This window comes from Dasypus novemcinctus, chromosome 10 (genome assembly GCF_030445035.2).
Source record: "Dasypus novemcinctus isolate mDasNov1 chromosome 10, mDasNov1.1.hap2, whole genome shotgun sequence".
In the NCBI taxonomy this organism is placed as follows: domain Eukaryota; kingdom Metazoa; phylum Chordata; class Mammalia; order Cingulata; family Dasypodidae; genus Dasypus; species Dasypus novemcinctus.
Genome location: NC_080682.1, coordinates 1,144,883 through 1,170,586, shown reverse-complemented (window position 1 = coordinate 1,170,586; position 25,704 = coordinate 1,144,883). Strand labels below are relative to the sequence as shown.

At 52.9% G+C, this 25,704-nt stretch overlaps 1 protein-coding gene and 1 long non-coding RNA gene across 2 annotated transcripts in view; one reads left to right on the top strand and one right to left on the bottom strand.

The window, feature by feature from the left end:
- Positions 1-324: 324 nt before the first annotated feature.
- LOC101430858 (uncharacterized) lies at positions 325-16,087 on the bottom strand. Its single transcript, XR_001117966.3, has 4 exons — positions 15,036-16,087; positions 14,224-14,413; positions 4,361-4,431; positions 325-2,642 (listed from the first exon to the last, which is right to left on the bottom strand). It is a non-coding gene; the product is annotated as an uncharacterized lncRNA (long non-coding RNA).
- Positions 15,605-25,704, top strand: part of TOLLIP (toll interacting protein) — a 30,903-nt gene continuing 20,803 nt past the window's right edge. Inside the window, exon 1 of the mRNA XM_004482985.5 lies at positions 15,605-16,333. Within this exon, the coding sequence (XP_004483042.2) occupies positions 15,887-16,333 (447 nt within the window). The 5' untranslated portion in view covers positions 15,605-15,886. The remainder of the gene's footprint in view (positions 16,334-25,704) is intronic.

Here is a 25,704-nt window from a genome sequence, read left to right as displayed (position 1 = left end):
GCGCGGGGGGAGAGAACTGACTGCGCGGCGGGGCCTTTAGAGCTGTGGAGCCTCCTGAGCCGCCAGCCGCCTGCTCTGTCCCCTTCCAGGGACGCTGCCCGCCTCCCTGCCCCAGGGCGGCCTGCCATCCTGCCATCCTTCTGTCCCTCGGTCCCTCTGTCCTGGCTCTGAGGGGCCGCCCCCGCCACGCTTCCTCCGAGGCACCTCCAGAGGGTGACGGAGACGCTGTCCAGAGGGCAGGGTGCGACCTGCGCAGGCAGCCCCAGAGGGGTCCCCGGGATCCCCGCCCCAGCCCTGCCTCTCAGTCGCTCTCCGTCTCCTTCCTTTTTTTTCCCATATTTTTTTCTCTCTTTATTTTCTTAAATGTTAACATTCAAAAAATATAAGAGGTCCCGATATACCCCCCACCCCCCCACATCAACAACCTCTTTCATCATCATGGCACATTCATTGCACTTGGTGAATACATCTTGGAGCACGGCTGCACCGCATGGAGAGTGGTTTACATTGTAGTCTACACTCTCCCCCAGTCCACCCAGTGGGCCATAGCAGGACAAACAATGTCCAGCATCTGTCCCTGCAGTATCACCCAGGACAACTCCAAGTCCTAAAAATGCCCCTACATCACATCTCTTCTTCCCTCTCCCTACCCTCAGCAGCTACCGTGGCCACTTTCTCCACCTCAATGCTACAATTTTTTCCATTACTGATCACAATAGTTCCATAGTAGAACATCAGTAAGTCCACTCTAATCCATACTCTATTCCTCCAGCCTGTGGACCCTGGGGTGGTGATGTCCACTCCACCTCTGTATTGAGAGGGGCTTAGATTCCACTTGGATGCTGGATGCAATTCTCCTGCTTGCAGTCGTAGGCACTCTTGGCTCCCTGGTGTGGTGGTTGACCTTCTTCACCTCCCTGTTAGCTGGCCGGGGTGAGTCCAATAAACCAGAGGGTAGGAGATGCAAGTCTGCTGAGGCTCAGGGCCCGGCTGTCACATGGACAGTCCAGAGATTCAGGTCTCCTGAGTATGCACCAACCCCAGCACCAACCACAGGTCCAGTAAAAGTGACAGAAGAGGCACGTGTAGGAAGGTCACATCTGAGTCCAACTCCATACGCCTCCTTTCTTTTTAAGAACATTTCTCAAAATTTTTGTGAAATGAAGATGAAGGGAATAAAGTGCTTGCTTGGAAGGGAGTGGACGGGGTCAGTGAATGGCAAGTGGCCTGGAAGGCAGGACCCGGTGGTCTCCAGCTGCAGGTCCTCGCAGCACCCGGGCGTCCCAGGGCTTGGGGAGACGTAGCGGCTCGTGGCGCTGTGTCCTCGGCTGAGACCGGCATGAGTCGCTTCCTGCACGGCCTCCCCGCTCCGTTTTAAATCTCTCAGTCATAGTAACTATATTTTGTTTTGTTTCTTTTCACAGTTGGAACTAATGGCATGCTGGTAAGTGTTTAAGAATAGCTTTTCTTATTTTTAAAAGGGCAGGCACTGTATGTTTTAATGTCACAGATATAAAGGATGCATAGTGCACAATTTACAAATAATCATAAAAGATGGAGGCCTCCTTATTGTAAATCCCTTGCACTAACTGATTCTCGCAGGATGCTTTCATGCATTCCTGCTGAACTTCTGTGAACTGGGTTCTCCCCCACCTCGGCAGCGACTGTGGAGTGTGGGTCCAGGGCTCGTGCCCGCTGATATCTCGCTTGACGTGTGTATGAGTCAGGGCTCTCTAAGGAAACAGAATCAACTAAGGATATCGGTCGATAGTAAGAGACTTATCAGAGTCCCTCACGCAGCCAAGGGGATGCACAAGTCCAGGTTCTGCAGGCAGGAGCAACCAGGGGCTCCGGTGAAAGTCCAGTGAAGGTTCTTGATGAGTTCTGGGAGACGGTGGCTGTCCAAAGACCAGCTGGAAAGTCTCAATGCTGGAATCACTTCTCCTTTTAAGGCATTCAGCTGATTGGATAAAGCCTCACTCATTGCTGATGGCGATCTCCCTGATTGGTGTGACTACAAGCAGCTATCTAGGACTTACCACGGCAGTAAAGTCAATGGTGATGAAGTCCATAAATGCCCTTGTATTACAGTTAGCCCAGTGCTTGCTTGACCAAACACCTGGGCACAGTTACCTGGCCAAGTTGTCACAGCAGCCTGACCATCACAGCGTGTGTGGGAAAGACGAACGTGAAATCCCCGGGCAGGCTCCACTCTCCATTCTTAGCTGGACTGGACGACAGTTTGCAGAAACGGGGAGCACAATTCCCACCACAGCGTCCCAGGACGCAGCCAAGGTTAAGTTAACTGTTACCACATCTGCTCCGTCACTCTCTTAAGTCTTGACAATCCACAGTCAGCCCACCAAGGCCCGGGCTGAGCCTCCTCCCCCAGACCTGATCCCGGCTGCCAGCCTGCTGTCACCCAGCGCAGCGTTTGAGTGGCCCCCTGCGCATATGCCACAGCTCACAGATGAGAGCAGACCGTGGCCACGGGGTTCTGAGTGGCGGGGTTTGAGCGCGCGTGGCCTGTGCCTCCAGGTCACGTCTTTCATCGCAGGCTTCTGCCAGCTGCTTCCGGCTGGTGTGGAGCACGGGTGGCAGCGGGGCCCTGTGAGCCCTGCTTCTCACAAGGACGTCACCCTCTAGAAGAGCATAAAAAAAATCCGTAAGTACAAATAAAAGGAAAGAGGGTGCAAGATGCTGCTGACACTTCGGGGAAACGGCCGAGGTAGAAGCAGAAACGCCACGGAAGGTTCCTAAAACAGGACAGGGGACAGCGGAGGGCACCGGGTTTACTGAGGCCCATCCCACGGGGGGTCAGCAGGAGGAACACCCCTCCAGGCCCGGGACACCCCTCCAGGCCCGGGGCTTCCGAGCGGAGGGGCGTGGACTTGGGGACTGGGCAGGGAGCCGGGCCTCGCCAGCCCCCTATGCTGGGCACAGAGGTGGCTCCCAGGAAGTGCCAACTGCAACCAACGTGGGGCCCCCACGGCCTCTCATGGGGACCTCGGCCTCCCCCTCCCCCCCCCAGGATCACCCACAGGCCCCCCATTGCCCTGGGACCCCCACCTACCCTGCTCCTCTCCCAAGTCCCTGCTCCCTGGGGCCTCCCCCTTCCCCGCCCCTCCCTCCGTCTCCCCTGCACCCCGGTCTCTCCGGTCTCTCCAGGGCAGTTCGCGCTGGCAGCTCCCCTCAGTCAGGCTGTCCCACGTTCCTCCCTGCCAGCCGGTTCCCCGCAGCCCCCTCCCACACCGCCGCCTCGCCCCCTTCTCACCCCTCGGCCCCTCCTCCCTGTCCGCTCCTGCGAGGGTCCCTTGCCGCCCCCGTGGGCCTCAGCCCCCCCCACGCAGCGGTGGGGCCCTGGTCTTCCTGAGCACAGTCCTCCGGGACCCCGGGGTGGGGCCAAGCCCCCTTCCCGTCTGCCCTGGGCCTGGAGCCCCTCACTCCCTGGTTCAAGGATCTGTGAGGCCGTCTATCCCCCACCACCCACCCGTGGCGCTCCCTGCACACACGGCTTCCTGTGCCCCTGGAAAAGGGTGTGGGATCCTAGAGGGGGGTGCAGTCTTCTGGCGGGTGCAGGGTTCTGGGGGGGCAGGGTCCCGAGGGGTGCGGCGGGAGGTGTGGGGGGGGACAGCTTGGACAGGGTTTGAGGGAATTGGGAGTGAGGTGCTCTGCAGCAGGGGTCCTGGGGGTCAGGGGAGCTCCCGGTTCTTGGAGGGGCCTCTCGGGGGCTCCCCGTCCCCCTCCGAAAGGAGCACCTTGGACACAGGCTCCGGGACTGGCCCCACCCCACCGCCACCTCAGGTCGCGCCCAGGGCCAGGTCGTGCCCAGGGCTGGGAAAGGGCAGGTACCGGCTGTACCGGCGCCCTCCCCGCTGCGCCTCGGAGCCTGGGGTAGATTGGCTGTTTAAACTGAACTTCATTTTCCCTTTAACCTTCAGTACAACGTCCGAGACGTCTTACTTGTATTTCTGAATTATTTTCTTCAGCAGGGGCTCCTGGAGCACGAGGTGGCCGCAGGAGGAGCTGTGTGGTTGCCTTTCCGGAACACGCTTTCACGTGCTTGGACAGCAGAGAAAGAATAACGACGCGGCAAAAGGCGGTGTGGCCAGTGCCCGCTAAGGAGGGCCCCGCTCCAGGATAGCTTAAACGCCCCCTGTGATCGGAGCCAGGCCTGGGAGCAAGGGGAGGGGGAGCAGTGGGCGGGGGCGGGGGGGGGGGGGCGAATGCCCTGAGCCAGGCGGAAGACAGAGGGTCGGGAGAATTGGAGGTGCAGGGAGGGCTGGGAAAGGGCTGGGGGAGGAGACCCGCCCCCTGCAGAGCTCACCTGACCCGACCTCACCTGGGCCCATCTGCTCACCTCAAGCAGCTCTGGACACTGAATTTGCAGAAAAGGCAGATGGTTCAGCTCTATCTTGAACATATTTGAACCTATATTAAAAAACAAAGACCAGGACTTCATTAAGAATGCAGTTTGGTTTCCCAGGGCTTGTGCTGTTTTTAACTGTTTGCCCTGCAAACATCTCTGACTTAACACTTGGAAAACTAACCCCCAGTGACTGGCAAGAGTGGCGGCTTGAAGGAATTCTGCTTGGCACACCCTCGTACGAACACTCACCTGGCCCTCTGGAGTAGCGGTTCATCAGCTGCCATCCCCTGGCTGGATGTCTAACTTTTTCTACTTCTCTGGGCACCCCTATAACTTGCTGATGGGCTCCAAGGGAGCACTGGGGGCTCCTCTTTAATCTCCTCGCACAGAATGGATCCCTCCTTTACAAGTTCGCTCATTCACTCATCCGTTCATCACTCACCACTGGTGTGGCCTTGGGCAAGTTGCCCAGCTTCCCTGAGCCTCAGTTTCCTCATTTGTAACGTGGGTCTACACGTTACAGAAGGGACAGCCACGAGAAATGTGGCTGAACGATCAGCACTCACTCAGCCACGTCCCCTGGGTCCACCTAGGGGCCTGACTCCCAGTTCCGTGACATTGAGATGACCAAGGACAGTGCTGAGCCATGGTCAGGGCACTGGAGCAACCACGCCTGCCCAGGAGTGTGGACAGAGCCTTAGCCTGGGAGGTGGATGGGGCTGGACCTCGATGTATGAGTGGGAGTTTGGAATCAGGAACCACCCAGGGGACAGGCAGGAGAGCTGTGGCCACTGAGAATGGACCATATGACGAAAAGTAACTCAAAGCAGATCAAAGACCTAACTTAAGAGCAAAAATGATAAAACTCTTAGAAGAACACATCAGAGTAAATCTTTGTCACCGTGGATTAGACCATGGTTTCTTAGATATAACACCAAAAGCAGAGCAACAAAAGAAAAAATAGATATTTGGGGCTTCATCAAAATTAAAAGCTTTATTATTATTGAAATAATGAAAATGCTCTTATAATGATTGAAGTGATGAACGCACAACTATGTGATTATACCAAATACCACTGATTATACACTTTGGATGAATTGTCTGCTTTATTAATATGTATCAATAAAATTGATTTGTTTAAAAAAAAACACTTTTGTGCTTCGATGGACACCATTAAGAAAGTGAAAAGATAGCCCTCAGAATTGGAGGATTTTTGTTTTTGCAAATCACATATCTAAAAAAAAAAAAGAAAAAAAGAATAAAATCATATATCTGGTCAAAGTCTAGTATACATAATATACAAAGGGAGAAAGAACATGTAAACAACTATTACAACTCAACAATGAAAAGATAACCCAATTTAAAAAAGGGTACAGCAAAAGTAGTACTTAGAGGGAAATTCATAGCTATGAATATTTATATTAAAAGGGAAGGGAGATATCAAATTAATAATTTAAATTTACATCTTGCGGAACCAGAAAAAGTAGAGCAAAGTAACCCCCAAGTTAGTGGAAGACAGGAAATAAGATTAGAGCATAGATAAATGAAAGAAAATAGAAAAATGATTGAGAGAATAAACAAAAAATGATTCTTTTAAAAAATCAATAAATTGACAAACCTTTAGCTAGACTGACACAGAAAAAAAGAGAAAAGATGTAAATAACTAAAATCAGAAAGGAAAATGGCATTACTACTGACCTTACAGAAATTAAAAGAATATAATAAGAGAATATTATGAACAATTGTACTCCAGCAAACTAGATAACTTGGAAAGAATGGAAAAATTCATAGAAGTACTTCCATTATTCAAATTGACTTAAGAAGAAATAGAAAACATCAACAAACCTATAACAAGTAAAGACGGCTTCACTGGTGAATTTTGCCAAACGTTTAAGAATCAATACCTATCCTTCTTAAACTCTTTCACATAATTCAAGAAGAGGAAACACTTCCTAATTCATTTTATGAGGCTGTCATTACTCTGATATCAAAGCCTGGTAAAGACATCACAAGAAAAGAAGATTACTAACCAACTTCCCATATCAATATAAATGTAAAAAACCTTAACAAAACTAGCAAAGTGAATCTCACAGTATATTAAAAAGATTTTACACCTTGACCAAGTGGGATGGATGTATCCAAGGAATGCAAGGGTGGTTCAACATATGAAAATTAATGAGGGAAAAAAATATGATTATCTTTATAGATGCAGAAAAGGCATTTGAAAAAATTGAGCACCTGTTCTTGACAAAAACACCCAGAAAAGTAGGAATAGAAGGGAACGTTTTCAGCATGATAAAGGCCCTCCATGAAAAGCCCACGACTAACGTCGCGCTCAATGGTGGAAGCCTGAAAGCGCTCCCCTGTGCCCAGCAAGGAGACAAGGCTGCCCCTCACCACCGCCACGCCTCTGTGCCCTTGGAACGTCCTGCCTGTAGAGCGTCTTTTCTCACCTGGGGGCCTCGGGCCTCCGGTCAGTCTAATGGTGTCATTCAGCATGGGAGCCTTATCACCAGATGGTCTGACCACGTGATTTGGGGTAGGGGCCTTGGCCGGGTGGCCTCAGCTTGACCTTGGAGTGGCTGAAGACTGAGGTCAGCGGCCTGTGGTGGAGCCCAAGCAAGGACTCTGGACTCCAGGCTCGGGCGAGCATCCCTGTGGGGACACTCCGCGTCCTGAGTCCCTGGGGTGGAAGCAGTGGCAGCTCTGTGTTGGGAACTTTCTTGGACATGCTCCACGTGCCTCTCCCTTGCCTGACACTCCTCTGTGTCCTTTAGCTGCAGTAACTGTCACTGTGAGTATAACAGGACTCCTTCTAGGGTATCACTGAGCCTAAGGGCGGTCTTGCAGACCCTGCACTTGCCATTGGGGTCAGAAGCGAGTGTGGCCCGTGGACTGGGCTCCCTCTTACCTGGTGGCACCTCAGGGCCACTTCCTGGTTGAAGAAGAGAAGCACAAGCTCAACTCTTGGCGTCAGGCTTGCCCTTTAAGGCCGTGGTCTGAGAGAAAGCTGCCCGAACAATCCTGGGCCAGAGTTACGGGCTTGCGGGTCACACTCACTTGATTCTAAGAAAAAGAGGTGTCTGCAGTGGGCTGGAGCTGGATGGACCCCTGAAAACTTGTTGCAGCTGATCCATCCCTCTGGGTGTGGACCCACTGTAATCAGGATCTTTTGGTGAGTAGGATCTTAGGGTGAGACCCCCTCATTCAGGGTGCGTCTTAGGCCTCTTAAGACTTAAGATGATACCTTGATTTGGACATTTTTCTCAGCCTCAAGACTGCAAACTAATAAATTTCCATTGTTAAAAAGCTGACCTTGTGTAGCAGTTCGATATAGTTATGAATTCCAAAAATAGATATTGGATATGTCTGTAATCTGATCTATACCTGGGCCTGACTGAGTTATGATTAGGGCTTTGATTGGACCACATCATTAGGACGTGGACTCACATATAAAAGGCATGGCAAAGGACAGAGTTGAGGGTTCTTAATGTTGGAGTTTTGATGTTTGAGCCCCGGGGAAAAAGATAGAGCCGTTCGCCTGATAGTCTACAGCTGACCCAGAGGAGCTGAGCCCAGAGGCACCCAGGAAGCCTGAACCCCCCCAGACGTCAACAGCCATCTTGCTACAACATGTGGAAATAGACTTTGGTGAGGGAAGTAACTTATGCTTTATGGCCTAGTATCTGTAAGCTACTACCCCAAATAAATACCCTTTATAAAGCCCAGATTTCTGGTATTTTGCATCAGCACCCCTTGGCTGACTAGTACACCTGGGGAGCAGATGTAGGAGCTCAAGTGGTCGAGCACCTGCTTCCCATGCACGAGGTTCTGGGTTCAGTCCCCAGGACCTCCTTAAAAAAAAGCTGACCCTTCACACGGTAGTTGCATTTCAGCAGCCCAGCGATCTAGAACAGCTGGCTTACCATTTGGGGTCGGCTGTGGGTTCTGGGCAGGGTGGGGGTGGTGGCCTCAGATGGGAGTTTGGACTCTGGGGGAGTTTATGTCCCAGGGCTGCAAAGCTGCTTCTTGCTGAGGCCCAGGGTCAGTGTTGAGGTAAGTGGCATAGCCAAAACAATTTTGATAGGACACAGGTCAAGGTGTTTGACAGTGTTATTCAAGTCTTCTAAATCCTTACTGATTTTCTGGCTACTTTTTCTATCAAATGTTGAAAGAATGGTATTGGAAGCTCCAACGATAATTGTGAAATTGTCCATTTCTCCTTTCAGGTATATCAGTTTTTACTCCTTGTAGTTTGAAGCTCTGTACCTAGACACAAAAACTTTTAGGATTATTGTCTTCTCTTGATGAACTCATCCCTTTTGTCATGAAATGCCCCTCTTCACCTCTGGTGGTACTGAGGCAAATCCCCTGCGAGTCCTATACTTGGAGCTAAATGGACTGCATGGGTTTCCACCCAGCGCCCTGTGAGCACCCAGGATTGTTTCTGTAATTCTCTCCAGTGGCTCTTTCCCCAGCCTCCCACAGCAGAGGACAAGGGGCGCTCTGTAGCTATCTGCTGCTCTTTTGCCCTGCGGACACCTGCCTTCCTTGCATCACCAGTTCCCAGGGGTGTCTCCTGCGCTCAGGGAGACCCCTGGTCCCTGCCTGGGTGACCCCTCCCTGAGTTGCAGCCTGGAGGTGCCCCGAGGCCACACACCGAGGTGGCCTGGAGTTCACCTCCTTCGCTTCCGGTCTCACAGGGACCATCGACTCTCGTTGCCTGGTATCCAATGTCTCAGAAACTTGTTTAATGTATTTTGTCTGGATTTTTAAAATTTTACAAGTTGTTCTATGAACATCTGCTTTTCTGTTTTTCCCAACTGCCTAGTATTCCATAGTGTATATCCCTCACATTTTATTTATTCATTCTTCTAATGGTGAATAATTAGGCTGCCAGCTTCTGCTAGACAAACAACTGTGCAACAAGCAGCCTGGAGTGCATCCCCTTGTGAATCTGTGAGCAGAAGTTTCCAGAATATGTTCTCAGGAGGGAGCTCCTGGGGCATACTTGGTCTCCCCGAGCAGGCCACGTGAGTCTTCAGGGACCCTCTACCAGTTAGACTCCTACCAGCAGGGCCAGCGCGTGCTCGTGGCCAGTTCCCACCGGGACTTGGCCTTCCCCACCCTCTGTGTGCTTTTCACTCTTCTGATAGATGTGAAGTGGTATTTCTCTTATTATTCTTTTTGTTCAACTTAATGAGTTCGAGAACCCCTTCATATACTTGTCAAGCATTTGGCCTTCCCTCTTTGAACTGCCAGTTTACATCTATACATTTACCTTTTCATTTCCAGGAGTCCTTTATATATTGCAGATATTTACTTGCTGGAAATAAACACTGTAGGCATTTTTATCTGGTCACTATAACTAGTGCTCTTCATTTTGATATAGCCAAACCAATCAATCTTTGCTTTACAGTCTGGCTCCTTTCTAGTTTAAAGGGTCTTTCCCCTTGTAAATATAGATGATACAGATTAGAGATAGAGATATAGACATAGAAGTATAGGTACAGAGATAGAGATATAGAGACGGAGAAACCGAGAGAAGGAGATTCAGATATATCAGGTAAGTTTCCTCAACCCTATATACTCATCCAGACTTCATTTTTACTTTGCCTTTTTTATTATATATCAAATCGCCATATAAAACATCTTCATCAATTTCCGATTTTGCATCCGTTACGCTGGTCTGTTTATTCCTGCCTTACTGTGTCTTCGTTGTTTAACTCTGGATTTGTAGTAGGTGGTAGGGTGAGCACCCTGCTTTGCTCTTCTTTTAAAAATTTGACTTAACTATTTATGGACCGTTCTTTCAAATAAATTTTAGAATAAGTTATTCAAAATTTAGCTGGGGGGAATTAGCTGTGGCTTAAGCAATTGAGCTCCCCTTTACCATATGGAGGACCCAGGTTCTATCCCTGGGACCTCCTGGTAAAAAAAGAAAGAAAAAAGGCGTCCCAGACCAGTGCAATGTCCTAATGGCACAGAGATAGGTGCAGGTACCCCACGGCAAAGCAATGCACCAAAAAAAGATAATGACACGATCAGATAGGGAAAAAAACTCAACTGGAGCTTTTGCTGAGATTGTGTTGAATTCTGGGGTTGATGTGGAGAAGCACCCCCACGACATTATGTGGGTCCATCAATCCACCCTGTGTTTCATTTCCTAGAGCTTATGGCAATTTGAGATTATTTAATAAAGCCCCCAAAAGAGAAAGATTATGTTTGTAAACGAATCTATCCTCTGGGTGTGATACCCCTTGATTATATTAAGTTCAGTTGAGGGGACCTTGACTAGATTACTTGTTAAGTTTACTTAGGGATTTTGATTGGATGTCGGTGAGGCACGATTTAGGTGAGTCCATGACCCTTGACTGGGTCTGATATAAACAGACTCACAAAGATGCAGGAAAAAAGGGAATTGCCCTGTTTGATTCTGCCGCGTGAGAGAAAAGATTCCCGTTTTGCCCACAGCTGAGTTGCAAGGAGAGAAGCCCTAAAGGATAAGCCCTATGCCAGATGAGAGAGGACTAGAGGCTTGCTTAAGCACGCCCACAGAGCAGGTCAAGAGGGATGAGCCTTCTGCTCTTAACTTGCAGCTGAAATCGGGAAGAAAGCGAGCAGCTGAGCCTGAGAGAGGAAGCCTGGAAGGGAAGGCAGAGCCCAGGCAGAGATGGAGTTGCCATTTTGCTTCAGCACGGGGCAGCTGAGTTTGGTGAGAAAGCACCTCTGATGGTGCCTTAAGTTGGACTTTTCATGGCCTTGGATCTGTAAGCATTTTCCTCTATAACACCTGTGTAGTCAGTTTGATCTTCTACATCTTTATAATTTTTTACCATAGTAGGTTTTGTATTATATCGAATTCTATTCTTATTATATATTTAATTTGTAATGGTATTTTTTTTTTCCAGTTGTGGAGGTGAAGTTTATTGTGATACATACACCATTGATTTTGCTTGGAAAATGAGTCTGGCATGTGTGACTAGATTATAGATTTTTGAACTAATATATATATATGTATAGTTATTGGTAATTTGTAACAACAAATTCACTAGTGATTTTGTAAGTTGATACTTGGGATGGTTAGTTAGGCTCATGTGTCAACTTGACCAGGTACTAGTGCCCGGTTGTTTAGTCAAGCAAGCACTGACCTACTTGTTATTTTAAGGACATTTCAGGGACTTAACTCATCAGCAATGTAATCTATGGCATCTACAATCAACTGAAGAGATTGCCTTCAGCAATGAGAGAAGTCTCATCCAATCAGATGAAGGCCTTAAAGGGAGATGTAATGATTTCAGCAGTCAGAAGAGAGAATTTCCTTCTCTACTTCAGCCAGCAGCTTCTCCTAGGGAACTGATGGAAAACCTTCATCAGAGTTCCCAACTTGCAGCCTGCCCTGTGGCATTTGGACTTGTGGAGCCACAGAGCTGTGTGAGACAATTTTATAAAATCTCCTAATACTTACAGATGTCTCTTGTTGGTTCTGTTTCCCTAGAGAACAATGACTAATATAATACATACTCTACTTAGCAATCTTATCAACTCCCTCATTATTTCTAAGAGTTTTTTCTGTTGATTTGGTTAGGCTTTTTATGTAGATGATTAGGTAATCTTCTAACAATACAGGTATGCATCTTCTCTTCCAATCCTTATATGTTGTATTTCTTTTTCTTGTCTTAAAGCATGGCCAGAGACTCCAGCAGTATGCGAACTGGTTGCAGGGGCAGTAAACATCCTCACATTATTCCAGCTCTTGATGAGGATGTGTCTAGAGTTTTTCCATTATCCTTGCAATTGGCTACAGGTAACAGAAAACCAACCCACCCACGAAGGCATAGGCAGAGGCAGATGGTCACGGGCTAGCACAATGGCTCGTTGTTCATCTGAAGGGCATTCGTGTGTGTTTGACTTTCAAAAAACCCATTTTTTTCCCCATCACTAGATGTGTGGCCTTAGGCAAGATACTTAATCTCTCTGGACATCAATTTCTCTCTGATTTTGGGGTAATAATAGCACCAGCCTCTTTGGATTGGTTAGAAGATTAAATGAGTTTGTTCATGTAATATTCTTAGAATAATCCAGGGAATACACAGAACTTGATAAATGCTAGCATTGTACCTGTTATATTTATCAGCTTTTTAAAATCAGAAAACTGCTGCATCTCCAGCATCACATCCAAGTTCAGTCCTGGAACCATAAGGAGGGAGTTGGCATTAGCCGTGACTCTGTTTTTCATGAGGAAATAGAAAACTTCCCAGAATTCCTCAGCAGACCTCTCTTTACACTGAATTGGCCAGACCTGGACCACATGACTGCCCCTAGCTGCAAGGGTAGCTGGAAAATCAAGTGTTTATCAAAGAGGACGGGATTACCGGGCTTAGTCCATCATGATTCATGGCCTGTCTGAGGCCAGGTTTATTGCCACCATAAATAAAGTTGGGATTTGATTAGCAGAGAAGAAGAAAAAGGGGTTGCTGGCTAGGAACTAGGGGTGTGTGCCATAATTTTGTACATCTAAGGGACCCAAAATTGTTTTTCCCTTTTCTTTAACTGATTTTGGAATCAAGATTTAAGTAGTATTGTAATAGGCTGAAAAACACCCTCCCCAAAAGAAATCCATCTCCTCCTCCCTGGAACCTGCAGATGGGATTTGGTTATGGATTCTGAGATGGAGATACTATCCTGGTTGCTCTAGGTGGGCCCTCAATGGCATCTCAAATGTCTTTATAAGACAGAGGCGGAAGAAGACTTGACAGACACCCAGAGGAGGAAGTGATGTGAAGTCAGAGCAGACGGAGGTTTGACATCACTGGCCTTGAAGACGGGACTGATGCGGCCACAAGCCAAGGTTTGCAGCAGCCCCAGGAGCTGGAAGAGGCAGGGTACAGAGTCTCCAGCGGGAGTGCAGCCCTGCTGACATCTTCGTTTTAGCCCAAGGATACCGATTTCGGACGTGCGGCCTCCAGGGTGTGGAAGAACACATTTCCATGGTCTTAAGCTACCAAGTTTGTGGTGAGTTTTTACAGCAGCCACAGGGAACTAATACAGATTTTGGTTCTAGGAGAAGTGGGGTGCTACTGTGACAAATACCAAAAAGCGTGGGAGAGGCTTTAGAACTGGATAATGGGTAGAGGCCGAAAGAAATTTGAAGTGATGATAGAAATAACCTAGATTGCCTCAAACAGACTGTTGGCAGAACACAGATATAAAAGTTGTCTGGTGAGACTCGGGAGGAGGAAGGATCACCAAGACGAAGCCTGGTTGTCTCAGAGAACACACGTATCATCATAAACAGAGTGCTGGTAGAAATATGAACACTAAAAGAGGAAATGAGGAGTGTTTGTTAGAAACTGAAAAGATTATCCTTATTATACAGTACGCACAATGTAGCTGAACTGTGCCCTAGAGTTGTGTGGAAAGCAGAACTTGTGAGTGGTGAACTTGGATATTCAGCTGAGATTTACAAGGAAAATGTTGAGGGTGCAACCTGGTTTCTACCTGATGCTTATAGCAAAATATGAGAGGAAAGGGATAAATTGAGGTAAGAACTGTTCAGCAAAAATATCCCGGACTTGATGATTTGGAAAATTCTCACGCTATTTAGATTGCAAAGGATGCTAAAAATAGGACATTCGTTGTTAGAAAAACATGCTCTGGAGAGAAGGCCGAGGGTAAGAGTGGACAACCTTGATCTAGTGCTGAAAAGATGAGGAATGTGACGCCTGGGTCACCCCAGCCTTCTCAGCAGAAGCCCAGGAATAGAGGTGGGTTATCCAGGAAAGACCTGGGGAAACCCCTTGTCTAATGGCAGGAATCCCCACGCATCCCCATGACATTGACAGGACACTTACCGAGTTTTTGAGAATTTTATACCAACAGAAACACTGCCTGTGCGGCATTTTCAGTATTCCTGCTCCTCGCCCAAGCGGTTGAGGGTTTCCTCTGTCCCCTTCCTCCAGCTGCAGTGGGTTTTCTCCAGGCCTCTAAGGGCAGCCGTGTTTGTTGCCCCCCGCTGCAGCCCCAGAAAGCAAAACTTTTGCTCTGTAGGGGAAAGAGAGGAGATGGGTTCAGGTTTAGTTTGATGCTTGTCGCAAAGCTGCTGCTGCTTCCCTCCTCCATGCCTCCATGATCTTTTCCAGATCATATGCAGAGGAATATCGAACATGCTGAAAGGTCCTGGTAAACTTCACTTTCTAAGTAGTTAATGAACATGTTTAATCCAAGTCTCCCTCCCAGCCCTTATTCTAAAACCTGCCCCACTCATACCCCGGCGAGGACTGGCAAACCCATATGCCATCCTGCCAGGGCTAAGCGTTTTCCCACCAGGAAGGAAACAATTAACGAGGTGCCGGGGATCCACTTCAGCTTAACCCCGTCGAGATGGTCTATGGGTAACCTTTCCTCGCCTACGACCTAGAAACCAACTTCTGGTGAAAATCTGCAAAATAAAGCCCATCAACTTTGAGAAGTTGCAGCCTTTAGGTGCCTGGCCTTTTCTATTTTTGTGGCCCAGTATCTTTTCAGTGAACCCCAATATCCTCAAAATTGTAATTAACTTTATTTCTTCCATCTCATTAGCCATACAGGGATTTCAGCCAGGTTCACCCAGGGCGCCATAGTCGTCTTCCTCCAACCATGATAGAACAGCAGGAGGGTTTTATACCTGGTCAGGTAAGGGCCACTGCCCCTAACCAGTGGGAAGCAGTTACAAGAGTGAACGGAGAGTCTCAGAATCATCAACTTCACTCCGGAATGGAGTGAATCCGAAAATTACATCTTGGCTAGGCTGTGACCCCTGAAGTACCCAATCAGTGGGGAGCAGGGGAGGGACCTGCATGTTAGGCTAAGGTATAAACTTCTTGCCGCTTGGCGCAATGGCCATGATATCCAGGTTGCGCACTCATTCTTGCAAGATCGTTAATAAAATTCTTCTCCGCAGTCGGGTGAGCTTTTGTCCTCTTACAGGTGCAGCTTTCTTTCTAACAGTGGTCCCTTCTCTTGGGAACACCTGCCATCTCTTTTCCACGTGTGCAAGTAACCCCTCTTTCAAGGCCTCCTGAAAGCACTCCAGCCCACACTCAACCTCCTTCAGCTTGACAAAACACTTTAACTTTTTAAAAAAAACTTTTTTTTTTTGGGGGGGGGCGTTAAATGGAAATGCTCCCCCAGGAAATACCAGTCTGGAGGTAAATCCAGGGCTGTGGCCCTGTGTTCTCGGCGCTGCTCTCCTCTGCGAGATGGCCTCCGCGCGTGGCCGTGGAGCTGCACGCATCAGGACCCTCCTCCTCGGCCTCGTCTCTGCTGGCTGACGTTCAAGGCGGGGAATCTTCCGCCCCAAGCGCTCGGCACTCCTCCCGGGCTGCCTCAGTCGGCTGTGGCGCCCTGGTCCAGCTTCTCCTCGAGGCCGGCAGTCTGTGAGGAGGGAAGCCGAGGCGGCGGCGCGCTGTGGCTCTTCACACCCTCAAGGCACCCACGGCCGCACTTCTGTCCTGTCCGCACGCGGGGGCGGCCTCGATGTCGAGCGCCCGGTTCCCTGCGAGCAGAGAGGACGACCGGTCGGTCTGCAGCCGGAAGAGGTTTCCCAGAAACAGCTTCATTGCTCGGGGGTGGCCGCCAGGCTTGCGCACGCCCAGACGGCAACGCCGGGAGCCATTTCACGGGCCAACGGACTTGACAGCGGGATGGCGCAGGCGCGCGCTGGGCGGGGCGGGCCCCGCCATACGGAGCAGGGCGCATGCGCCCAAGGCCGGAAGGAGGCGGGCGGCCACACGGCGCCTGCGCCTTGGGGCCGGGGGCGGGGCCGGTCGTCAGCTGACCGGGCGGCGTTCTCGAGGCGACAACCGTCGGCGTCGTGGGCTCCGGCGTTGGCGGAAGGGCTTTCTGGCGGCGCAGCTCCGGGGTCAGCAGGGCGGGGGCCCCTGCAGCAGCATGGCGACCACCGTCAGCACGCAGCGCGGGCCGGTGAGGTTCCGGGCGAGGGGCGGGCCGGGGGCCGGGGGCGGGGGGCCGTGGGCCGGGGGCGGGGGGCCGTGGGCCGGGGGCGGGGGGCCGTGGGCCGGGGGCGGGGGGCCGTGGGCGCGGGGCGGAGGACCCTGCCGCGGCCTCCGCCGGCTGCGAGGCCTGAGCCTCCTCTCCTCCCTTCCCCCGGGCGGACAGCCCCGGGGCCGGCCTCCCCCTGCCGCAGGGCCCAGCCCGTCCCCGGTGCGGGGCCTCAGTTTCTCGGCCTGCGGGCGGGACGGAGGTCGTCTCCGTGCGGGGGGGTCTAATGCATTTGCGTGGCCTCTGGGCCCCCGCAGGGCGCGGCGTGGCCTGGCCGCGAAGGAACGCCTGCCTCGGCCTCTCTTTAGCGTCTAGGCCAGGGACAGGCTGCTTCCAGCGCGGAATGGAAGCGGGCAGAGGCGGGCCCGTGGGTCCTCTGAGAAGAGAAAGGAGGGCTCTGCCGAGAGCCCCCAGCGTCCCTTGGCCGGGAAGGCCCAGAACCCAGCGGGGCTGAGAAGCCTGGGCCGGGCCTGTGGTTTCCAGGCTCGTGGCCCTGGGAACCTGGCACTGACCAGAGGCGAGCCTACTGGTCTAACACTCTGACGTGTCATTCCCAGTTTGAAACAAAGACTCAGGTTTTTGTTGGAAGCCCCGTTTGGACACAGAAGCCTTTTCAGAGCCTTTGAAGGGAACCGCCTGACTCACTTCCTAGCACACGTAGGTGTGGGAACGTTCCAGTCAACAGAGAGCCGCTCCGATTGCCTCTGGTTTTCATCGTCTCCACCTCTGTCTTCACTTCATTGCAGTGCCTTCCGGCAGATTGATGATGTTAGCGATTGATTTGCTCTTTTTTATGTAAGGGGCTGGAGAGGGAAGCAAGGGAACCGTCACTTGAAGTCACAGCTCCCACCTCGGTGTCCTGGAGAGCGCCGTGCGTGATGGCCCGTGCGTGATGGCCCGGCAGCGGCTCCCGGTCCTGTCCCTCCTCCCTGGGTGACCTGGGGACGCAGAGCAGTGGGGTCCCCCTTGGGCTGCTGCTGTGAGAACTGACTGGGTGTAAATAGAGGCCGGGCCCAGTGCAAGGGTAGATTGAGATTGAGCGCTCAGTAAGCCACATGACGCCGTCTCTGAGGTGACAGGGGCTGTAGAAAGCTGAAAGAGCGTATACTCTGTTGCGAGCAGTTGGGAGCGCCAGAGAAGAGCCAGCTGTGCATCTGTGACGCCGGAGTCCTGGCATCCCATCTGAGTTTTCCCTTGTATGGTACTTCCTGGATGTCGTTGTGGTGTAAACTGGGGGTCGTTGTGTAGGTTTCTGTCCGTGTATCCAAATAATTCTTAGAGGGGCCCTCAGTGAGTCATCAATGCACAGCAACGCCAGGGGCGTAGGAGAGCCGTGGGAGCCTCGAAGACAGTGCCTGCTTGCCTGGGTCACGGATTCAGCCAGGGTCACTGGTCATGCTGGGCCCTCAGCCAGGGCGGCCAAGTGTCCCGCCTTTGGGGATCCCATAGGGCGGCACGAGGGTGACAGTGGCCAGTCACACGTGCAGGCCTGATAAGACCTGTGGGTCTTGACCTGAACTTGAGAGTTGGGTATGTGAGTTTGCAGAGAGGGGCCTGACATGGGGTTGGAGTGTTTTTTTGAGGAGGTAACATCTCCCTTGAGACTTGAAGGAGGAGTGGGAGTTGGGGGGTGGATGGGAGAGTGGAGGGTGTGAAGGCCCAGAGGCGAGCCCAGTGGGGTCGGGGGGTGAGGAGCTTGGTGTGCGAGTGGAGATAAAGGAGTCCACGGTGGCTGAGCTGGGGGCCCTGCTTCGCTGCTGGGGGGTGTTAGGTGTGGTGGGCCTCTGGAGGGTACTCGGCCTGAGGGGAGTGGGCAGCCCCAGCGTGCAGGCCTTGTCAGGGACGGATAGGCGTGCTGGGACAGACTGGGAGCGGGGTGTCCCTAACAGACGGAAGGACCTCGGGGGAGGCTTGATCTGACCCCTGGCCGTGAGCTTCATCTGGTCCCCTGCTGTACACAAGCCTCTTCAGTTTCCGCCAAGCCCTCTTTGCTTGGGTTAACTCATGCCTGTTAGAACCTTTTTTGCCAGCCACTAGCGTCCAGGAGAACTCGTACTGTTGCAGGAATTTCTGACTTGGTATTTGTTGAATTCCTATTTCCCCATCACGTGCTTGCTACTGTGGCCCTTGCTTGGGCCAGTAGAAGGACCACCAGGAGGGACTGACTGCCCAGTCCTGGCCTTGCTGCACCTGCTAAATTTGCCAGCCCGTGGGCATGGCAGGTCCTCCACGGCAGTCAGGCAGCCACGACGCCTGGGGCCTGTGCTCACTCTTGGGAGCTGAGCCATCCGCTCAGCGCTGGCAGAGAGGAGCGACAGCCACGTCCTGGGGAATGTAAAGCGGGGAGGGAAGTCTAGCAGTGGGGATCTGGGGAGGCTTCTTTTTTTCCTGGTGTATGGGAGCTTAAGGGAGTTAGGAGAGGGAGGCAGATGTGGTTGAGGGATGTGTGTAAAAACCTGGCATTACTTGGAAAGAATATCTCTCTCCCTTCAGCTGAGCTACTGTAGCTCTTTGCTTGAATTCTCAAGCTGTAGTGTTTACATCTTCAGGATAGTTGGTTTCCCTGGATAGCCAGTAAGGATGCCACAATCCTCTGCTGTGTTCACCTCACTCTTTAAAGATGCTAGCACTTTGTTAATAGCACTCTTTTCTGTCCAGGGGTTCTGTCCAGTGTGCAGCTTATTAAAGCGTCTGGTAACTCTGTGATGACCTGAGAGACTGAAGGTCTTTGCAGCCTTCTCTCATTGTCCCTTGAAGATGGAGCTTCTTAGATACCTTACAGGCCACTCAGGACTGGCCAGGTAGACCTGAGCGATGGGCTTTCGGCAGCGGGCCCTTCCACTAGAACAAGAGGGTAAAGCAGCGCTCTCGACAGCGGGTGGCCGCCCGTCAGGGTCTAGGACTCTGGTTTGTCGCGATCCAAATTCTTCTAAATGACATGGAAAAGGCTAGAAACCATCAGTACTTCATCAGCTTCCGTGAGGGTGAGCCTTGTGTCTTGTTTTAATGCGGGATGCCTTTGGGTCTCTCTCTGGGTTCCGGGTTGCCTATGAAACGCGCTGTTCTCTAGGTTGGCATAGACCCGTGTGGAGGTCGTCTGGGGTGGAGCCGAGTTCGGCTTCCCAGTCGGTTCTGGGAAGTCCCCACAGAACGGTTTTCCAGCTCGGCGTCGTTCTCCCCTTTTCTGCCGGCTGGGGGTTCCCTGTGGCCCCCCGCTGCTTCAGTGCCTGGTGGGGGTTTGCTGAGACTGCTCTAAACCAGTGCCCGTCCCTGGGGAGGGAGCGTGGGGGAGGCCTCGCTGGAGGCAGACGCAGCCCCAGCGTCTCCGCCGTCGCCTTCCAGTGTTCAGGCCCGTCCCCTCGGCCGCGGCTGGTGAGGACCGTTCGGGCTGCTCTTGGGGGTGCTGCTTGGTCAGCAGGTCAGGTGGGTCGGCAGGCTCCCCTTTTATGGAGCCCTTTCTCCCTCGTGAGCGGCGGGTGGGCTTGCTGGGCCATCGTGGGTGACGCGCGACCGTGCAGGTCCCCCCTCCTCCCCTTTACCGAAAGCGCTGCTCCGTCGGCGACTTCACTGGGACACCACCGGGTGGTTTTGGATTTACCACCTGGGGCTCAGCCTCTCGTGCTCACCTGCGCAGTGTAGCGCGGGTTCGCGTGAGGCGGGACCAAGTTTCCAGGTGCGAGGACTCCGGGGCCTGGTGTCGGGGTCCCGTGAGAATGCGCTGGCCGTGCTCTACGGGCTGCTTTGCTATGCTCGCAGCCAGGGCTCTGCTGGCAGGTGTGGTGCCCGCTCACCGCCTCGGGCTGCTTTTTGCCTTTGGGTTCTCTCCAATGCCGGCTGACAAACGGGAGCTGTGGAGGAGGGCTGGTGTGGGGTGCTGGGGTGCCGTCAGGCCCCCAGCAAGCAGGGTGGTTATGGAGATGGCGGGAGCATGTGCCCACAGAGGGTGCCAGCTGCTCTCTTCCTGTGTCTCGAGACTCCCCCCAGCGCAGCACCCCCAGGCGGCACCCCCGGGCAGCGCTGTGGCCCGGCAGGCCCTGCCCTGTGCTGACTCGCGACCTCGGCTTCCAGGCACGTTGGTTCCCTCCCCAGGTGCATCTCCTCCGTCCCAGGCTGTTCTCTCCTCATCTCCCCAGCCCGCAGCTCTCCCCAGCAGGCCCGCCCGCTCCGCTGCACCAGCCTGTGGGGGCGGCTGAGTCAGGCCGCCGCACCCCATCCTCACCAGCCCAGCCGCCCCCTCCTTGCTCCCCTCGGAGTCGAAGCCAGAGCCCTTCCAGTGGCCCTCAAGGTACCCCGCTTCCCGCGGCCTGCCCGGCCTCCCTGGCCCTTCCCAGACGCCCCTTTGCTCGCTCCGGCCCAGCCATGCTGCCCCCTGACTTCTCCTTGACCCGCCTCTGCACAGGTGCTCTCACCAGGTTCCGGTGCCTGGCCCTGCGTGCCCGTCTGGTCTCAGCTGGTGCGAGGCCCGCCCGGCTCCCTGCCCACACCACCTTATCCGCCTAGTTGTTTGTACCACTTCCTCCCTCTGACAGAGAGCATGATTTACCAATATTCACCATTCGTTTCCTTTCACTAAAATATAAGCACCATGAGAAGAGGGATTTTCTCCCTAGCATTTTATTGTGAAACTTTTGAAGCACAGAGCAAAGTTGACATTTACAGTGGGCACCTGTGCCCACCACCAGCTTCTGCTGTTGGCGTTTTGCCGTGTTTGCTTTATCATGTATCGCCCTCCACCCCTCATTCAGCTGTAGTGAGGCCAGGGAATTCCGGTTCTGACCCACTGGCGAGCCCCGTCCCTTGGCAAGTGTGGCTTCCGGCCACGTGCTGTGGAATTCGAGGTAGAGACGCTGTTCTTTTGTCAGATGTTGTATTCTGCCCTTTGTTTTGGAAACTAGTTAACTTCACTGTTCCCTGTTTCAGGCTCTCTAAATCTATTCGACTTATAAGCATTCTTTTTAAAAAGACTTTTCTTCCCCCCGCCCCCAGATGGTTCCCTTGTCTGCTCGTTGTCTGCTCATTGTCTGCTGCTTGTGTTTTCTTGTTGTCTGCTCGTCTTCTTGGAGGCACTGGGAACCAAACCCAGGGCCAGGACCTCCCATGTGGGAGGCAGACACCCAACTACTTGAGCCACCTGCTCCCTACTCGTTGTGTCAGCTTGTTGCACCTGCTGGTCTTCTTTAGGAGGCACTGGGACCGAATCTGGGCCCTCCCATGTGGGAGGCTGGTGCCCAAATGCCTGAGTCACATCCACTTCCTGTAAGTACTCGCGTTAATGCTGTAATCCTCCAGTTTCCTAGAGTCTAGTGTACACTTTCTTAAGTGCTTCAGCAGACTTTGGGGTCACCCAAACAGTTTGGCCTGGAAATGCCTGTCCTGCTTTGTGTACCAAGAAAAAGAGGAAGGGGGTGTGTGATGGGAGCAGGAAAAAGAGAGCTGGCGTCGGAGAAGACCAGTGGTTACCGCAGGGAAGCCTGGGAGAGGCTGGAGGAGAGGGGCAGGGCTCGGAGGAGGGTCTGATGTGCGGGCGGGGGCTGGGCATGAGCGAGTGCAGGAGCGGGAGGACTCGGGCTCCGGGGCCCAGGACCAGAGGCAGGAGCCGCTGCGCAGGCTGCCGAGCCGCACGGCCCCTTGCCGGCTGAATCCCGCAGCCTCCTGCGCTGTGGCCACAGGGAGCCAGGCGGGTGCTCGGCCGCAGGAGGGGACGAATGGTGGGGGACCCTGTGGCAGTGAGTGGCGGTGAGGGGCCAGCCCATCTGTTTGTCCGGCAGGTATTTCTCAAGCGCTGACCGTGGGCCGGAGGTGGTGTGGGGCGGGAGGGCCACGGCCGGAGGGAGGCGGGGTGCAGAGGGCTGGCGGGGCCGTGGGCCACTGGGGAGATACGCAGGTGAGACGCACGGTGGTTCTGGTTTTAGTTGTTTTTCCTCACAGGAGCTTTTGCTTTTGCATTAATGCTGCCCCTTGGGAGGGAAGCGTTGGTGGTGCAGAGAGCAGGGGGCCAGTGCAGGCGCCTGGCTCTTGAGTCGTGGGCAGCGATGGACGGCAGGGCTTGGGAGGGGCTTGGCCAGCCCGTCCCCGTGCTGGGGTGGGCGATGGAGGGGCCGATCTACTGCTCTGATGGCAGAAAGCCAGATCATCCACTGAGGGGAAGGGAAGGAGGAGAGGGACTTGGCCAGGAGGCTGGGGTCGCTGGGGTCGCTCGGGTCAGGGCGGGCCGCGGAGTCTGGTGGGTAACTTAAAGGGAGACTGGGCAGTGTGGTTGTGTATTCTCTCCAGCCACGTTCAGCTGCCTGCGTGCTGGTTGGCTGTAGAGAACTGGATTTTCTTCCCACCTTTAATTAGAAAAATGTCAAAGTTGGAGAAAAATGTCAGGGAAGCATCCGGTGCACCTCGGCGTGGTCTTCGCCGCACGGGGCCCCTTCGCTCTTCGTGGCCTCTCCGGGTGTGCGGGGCCTGCTGATAAATCCACGGCAGCATGTCTGCGTGGGAGCCTTGGCGCCTTCCCAGGGTGTTCTGGGAAGCTCGGGCCACGCAGCCTCCTTCACCTGGGCCGCCAGCAAGGGCGGGCCTCAGAGCCCCTGCAGCTCCAGAGCCGCAGCCATCCATCCAGTCCGTCCAGTCCTGTCCGTGTCCCGCCCTGGGCCATCCGCAGTCCACCCCACAGTCCCTGCCCACGCCCGTCCCCAGTCTGTGATGTCAGCAGCACAGGTGGGCAGTTGTTTGGTGGTCGAGCCGTTTCTCCTGGGCTGGCTGGAGGCACTGAGCTTGTCCCCAGGCAGGTGGCCCAGCAGGCCCCGCGGGCCAGGGCCCCATGCAGGACGTCCCAGGCTCCTGGGACAGGAGCACAAGCCACTCCTTAGGCGGGAGGGTACAGGGCTCCGAGCCGGCCCTGGGCCCAGCAGCACCCCATCCCCTGAGGCACTCGGCAGGGCTGTGGCTGCCACCTGTGGTGTGGACACGGGCTTCTGTTTATTTTTGTGTTCTGTGCCTCAGATCTTTCAGGATCCTGGGGTTGGGGTGCAGTGTTTGTGTTTGCGTGTCTCCTTGGTCTGGCCTTGGGGTGCTGTGGGAGCCCTAGCACAGCAGCCTCAGCGTGGGGCATCGGATATTGGGGGGGTGAAGAGGCTTAGTGACAACATTGGTATGTGGCCCTTGAAGTCAGCTCTTCTGTGCAAAATCTCATTCCCTTAGTATTTTCTTTCTACTGTTGGGTATTCTTGGCCATCACCTGAGCCCTGACTCAAGTTGGCCAAAGACACACCACATGTGTGCCAGCCAGCACCTGTGCTCGCTCGGGTCTGCAGACCTGGGGGGAGCAGATGGCCGTGCTGGGAGAGCCGCCCCCTCCGGCAGCGCGGCCCTGCCCAATCTGACCTGACATGCCTGGGCCGCCCGGTGGAACCAGTGGCGCCTGAGCCTTCGCACTTGAAGGCGCACCTCGGACTTGGAGAGTGGAATGAAACAGTTTACGTTTTCTGCAGAAACTGCCAACTCATCAGTAATTATGTTGAGTTCTAGAAAAAATAGCAGCTAGTTAGGTTAAAAGATGCTTTCTTATCAAGCAAAAGTTAAGAGCTAAATTCACTAAAAGTGATTTTTTAAAAATTACTTTTTATAGATGTCTTACTCTTGCTGGAAAAATTACAGTTGAATGATTACATTGTTGATTACATTGCTGTTACATGTAAATTGTTAATTTCTATATATAATTTGATAAATTGTAATTTATACAGGTAAACAAATTACATGAAAATTGCTCAGCAAATAAATTATAGGTAAATTTTAATAGTTTAAAATCTTTAACTTTTAAAAACTTTGTTATTCTTAATCGTATTAAATGCAGAGCATAAGCATCGCCTTCTCTGTGTGTAAGCTCAGGTGTGCACGGGACGTGACCAGACAGCAGAGCTGTGGAGGCGAGGCTCACAGGCTGGGGCGCGCTTGGGGGAAGACGCGGAGAAGCACCGCCTGGATGGCTTGGCCCCGGCCCAGTGCTGGGACTCTGCTTGCGGAGTTTCCCGGGGTGGTGGTGGGAGAAGGGATTTGGGGGTTCCCTCTGCAAGTCCAGCTAAGGCAGTCCCCCCGGGTGTGGGGCTTCTTAGGTGGCCGGGGGTGCTGTTTTGTGGGGTCGCGAGGCTTGCGTGGCTCCCCGTGCAGGGGCAGTGCGTGGGGAAGTGCTCGGTCACTTGCACAGTACTCCAGACACAGCGCTGGCTCTTTTCTAACTAGCAGTTTCTCATTAAAGGACTATCACGGTGGGTGCTCATTTCATTTTTGTGTGCTTAACAAGAATTTAGCTTAGGTGGAGAGACTAAGCACATGAAGAGATTAGAATGATAGAATGTGAGTTTATGTCTTTGCCAAAGCTAAACGTCAGTGAGTCTTGTCAATCTTTAGTCCTTCGTGATTGGCGACGGTCCTGCTGCAGAGCTGGCCTTGGGCTCACCAGGCACGAATGCCTGCCGGGGAGGTGCTGGTGGTGGCCCCTTGGGGCATTGTGGGGCGAACACAGCGATTTTAAGAGATGCTCTTAGAGTAGTATCGTGTTTATAAGACTTTCTAATTTTAAGAGAAGTTAAAGGCTTTAGAGAACGAGTTCGTCTTTTCTTTTTTTGTAAACATTACTCGCATACGTGGTAGCAATCATTTTCTGAAACACTAGCAGGTGTAACTGTGAAGAAGTGGAACCAGGTTTCCAGCCTCCCGGCCGCCAGCACTCGCCAGGATCTGCCTGCACCTCTGCTCTGTGGCTTTGCCACTTTGCTGCAGATGGCCAGGGGCCCCGGATCGCGCAGCTGGAGGACGCCCTGCTCCTTCTGGGGCAGCCGTGAGCTTCGTAGGCAGGCGGCACGCCCGTGCGTGCTGCTGTTTCCACAGGGTCGACTCCAGGAGTGGGATCGGTGGGTCCTAACCCAGGGCTTTACAATCATGTATTAGCGTTTGACTTACTGTATTCGTCTTGTAAACTTAAGCAACATTATGCAAATAACTTGATCCATTGTGTATCTTTTATATGAGAGTAATAGTTTTCTTTGTCATATTCTCAGGTCTTTGCTCTAGGATAAAGCAGATATTAACGGTAGCAAGCGTCTCAGGTACAGGACTGTTTCCTCATTTGGGAGGGAGATGGAGAGTGAGCTTGGCTGCCTCCCCTCCGGCGTCTCGTCTCCGCGTCTCCTGCCTGTGCCTCGGTTGGCTTCGCAGCCGCTGGCCCTGCACCTGGGCCTGCAGCACCGGCTCCGGGGCCCGTTCATGGCCTGTTGGGAGCCCCTGGGACGTAGCTGGGAAAGTGCTGT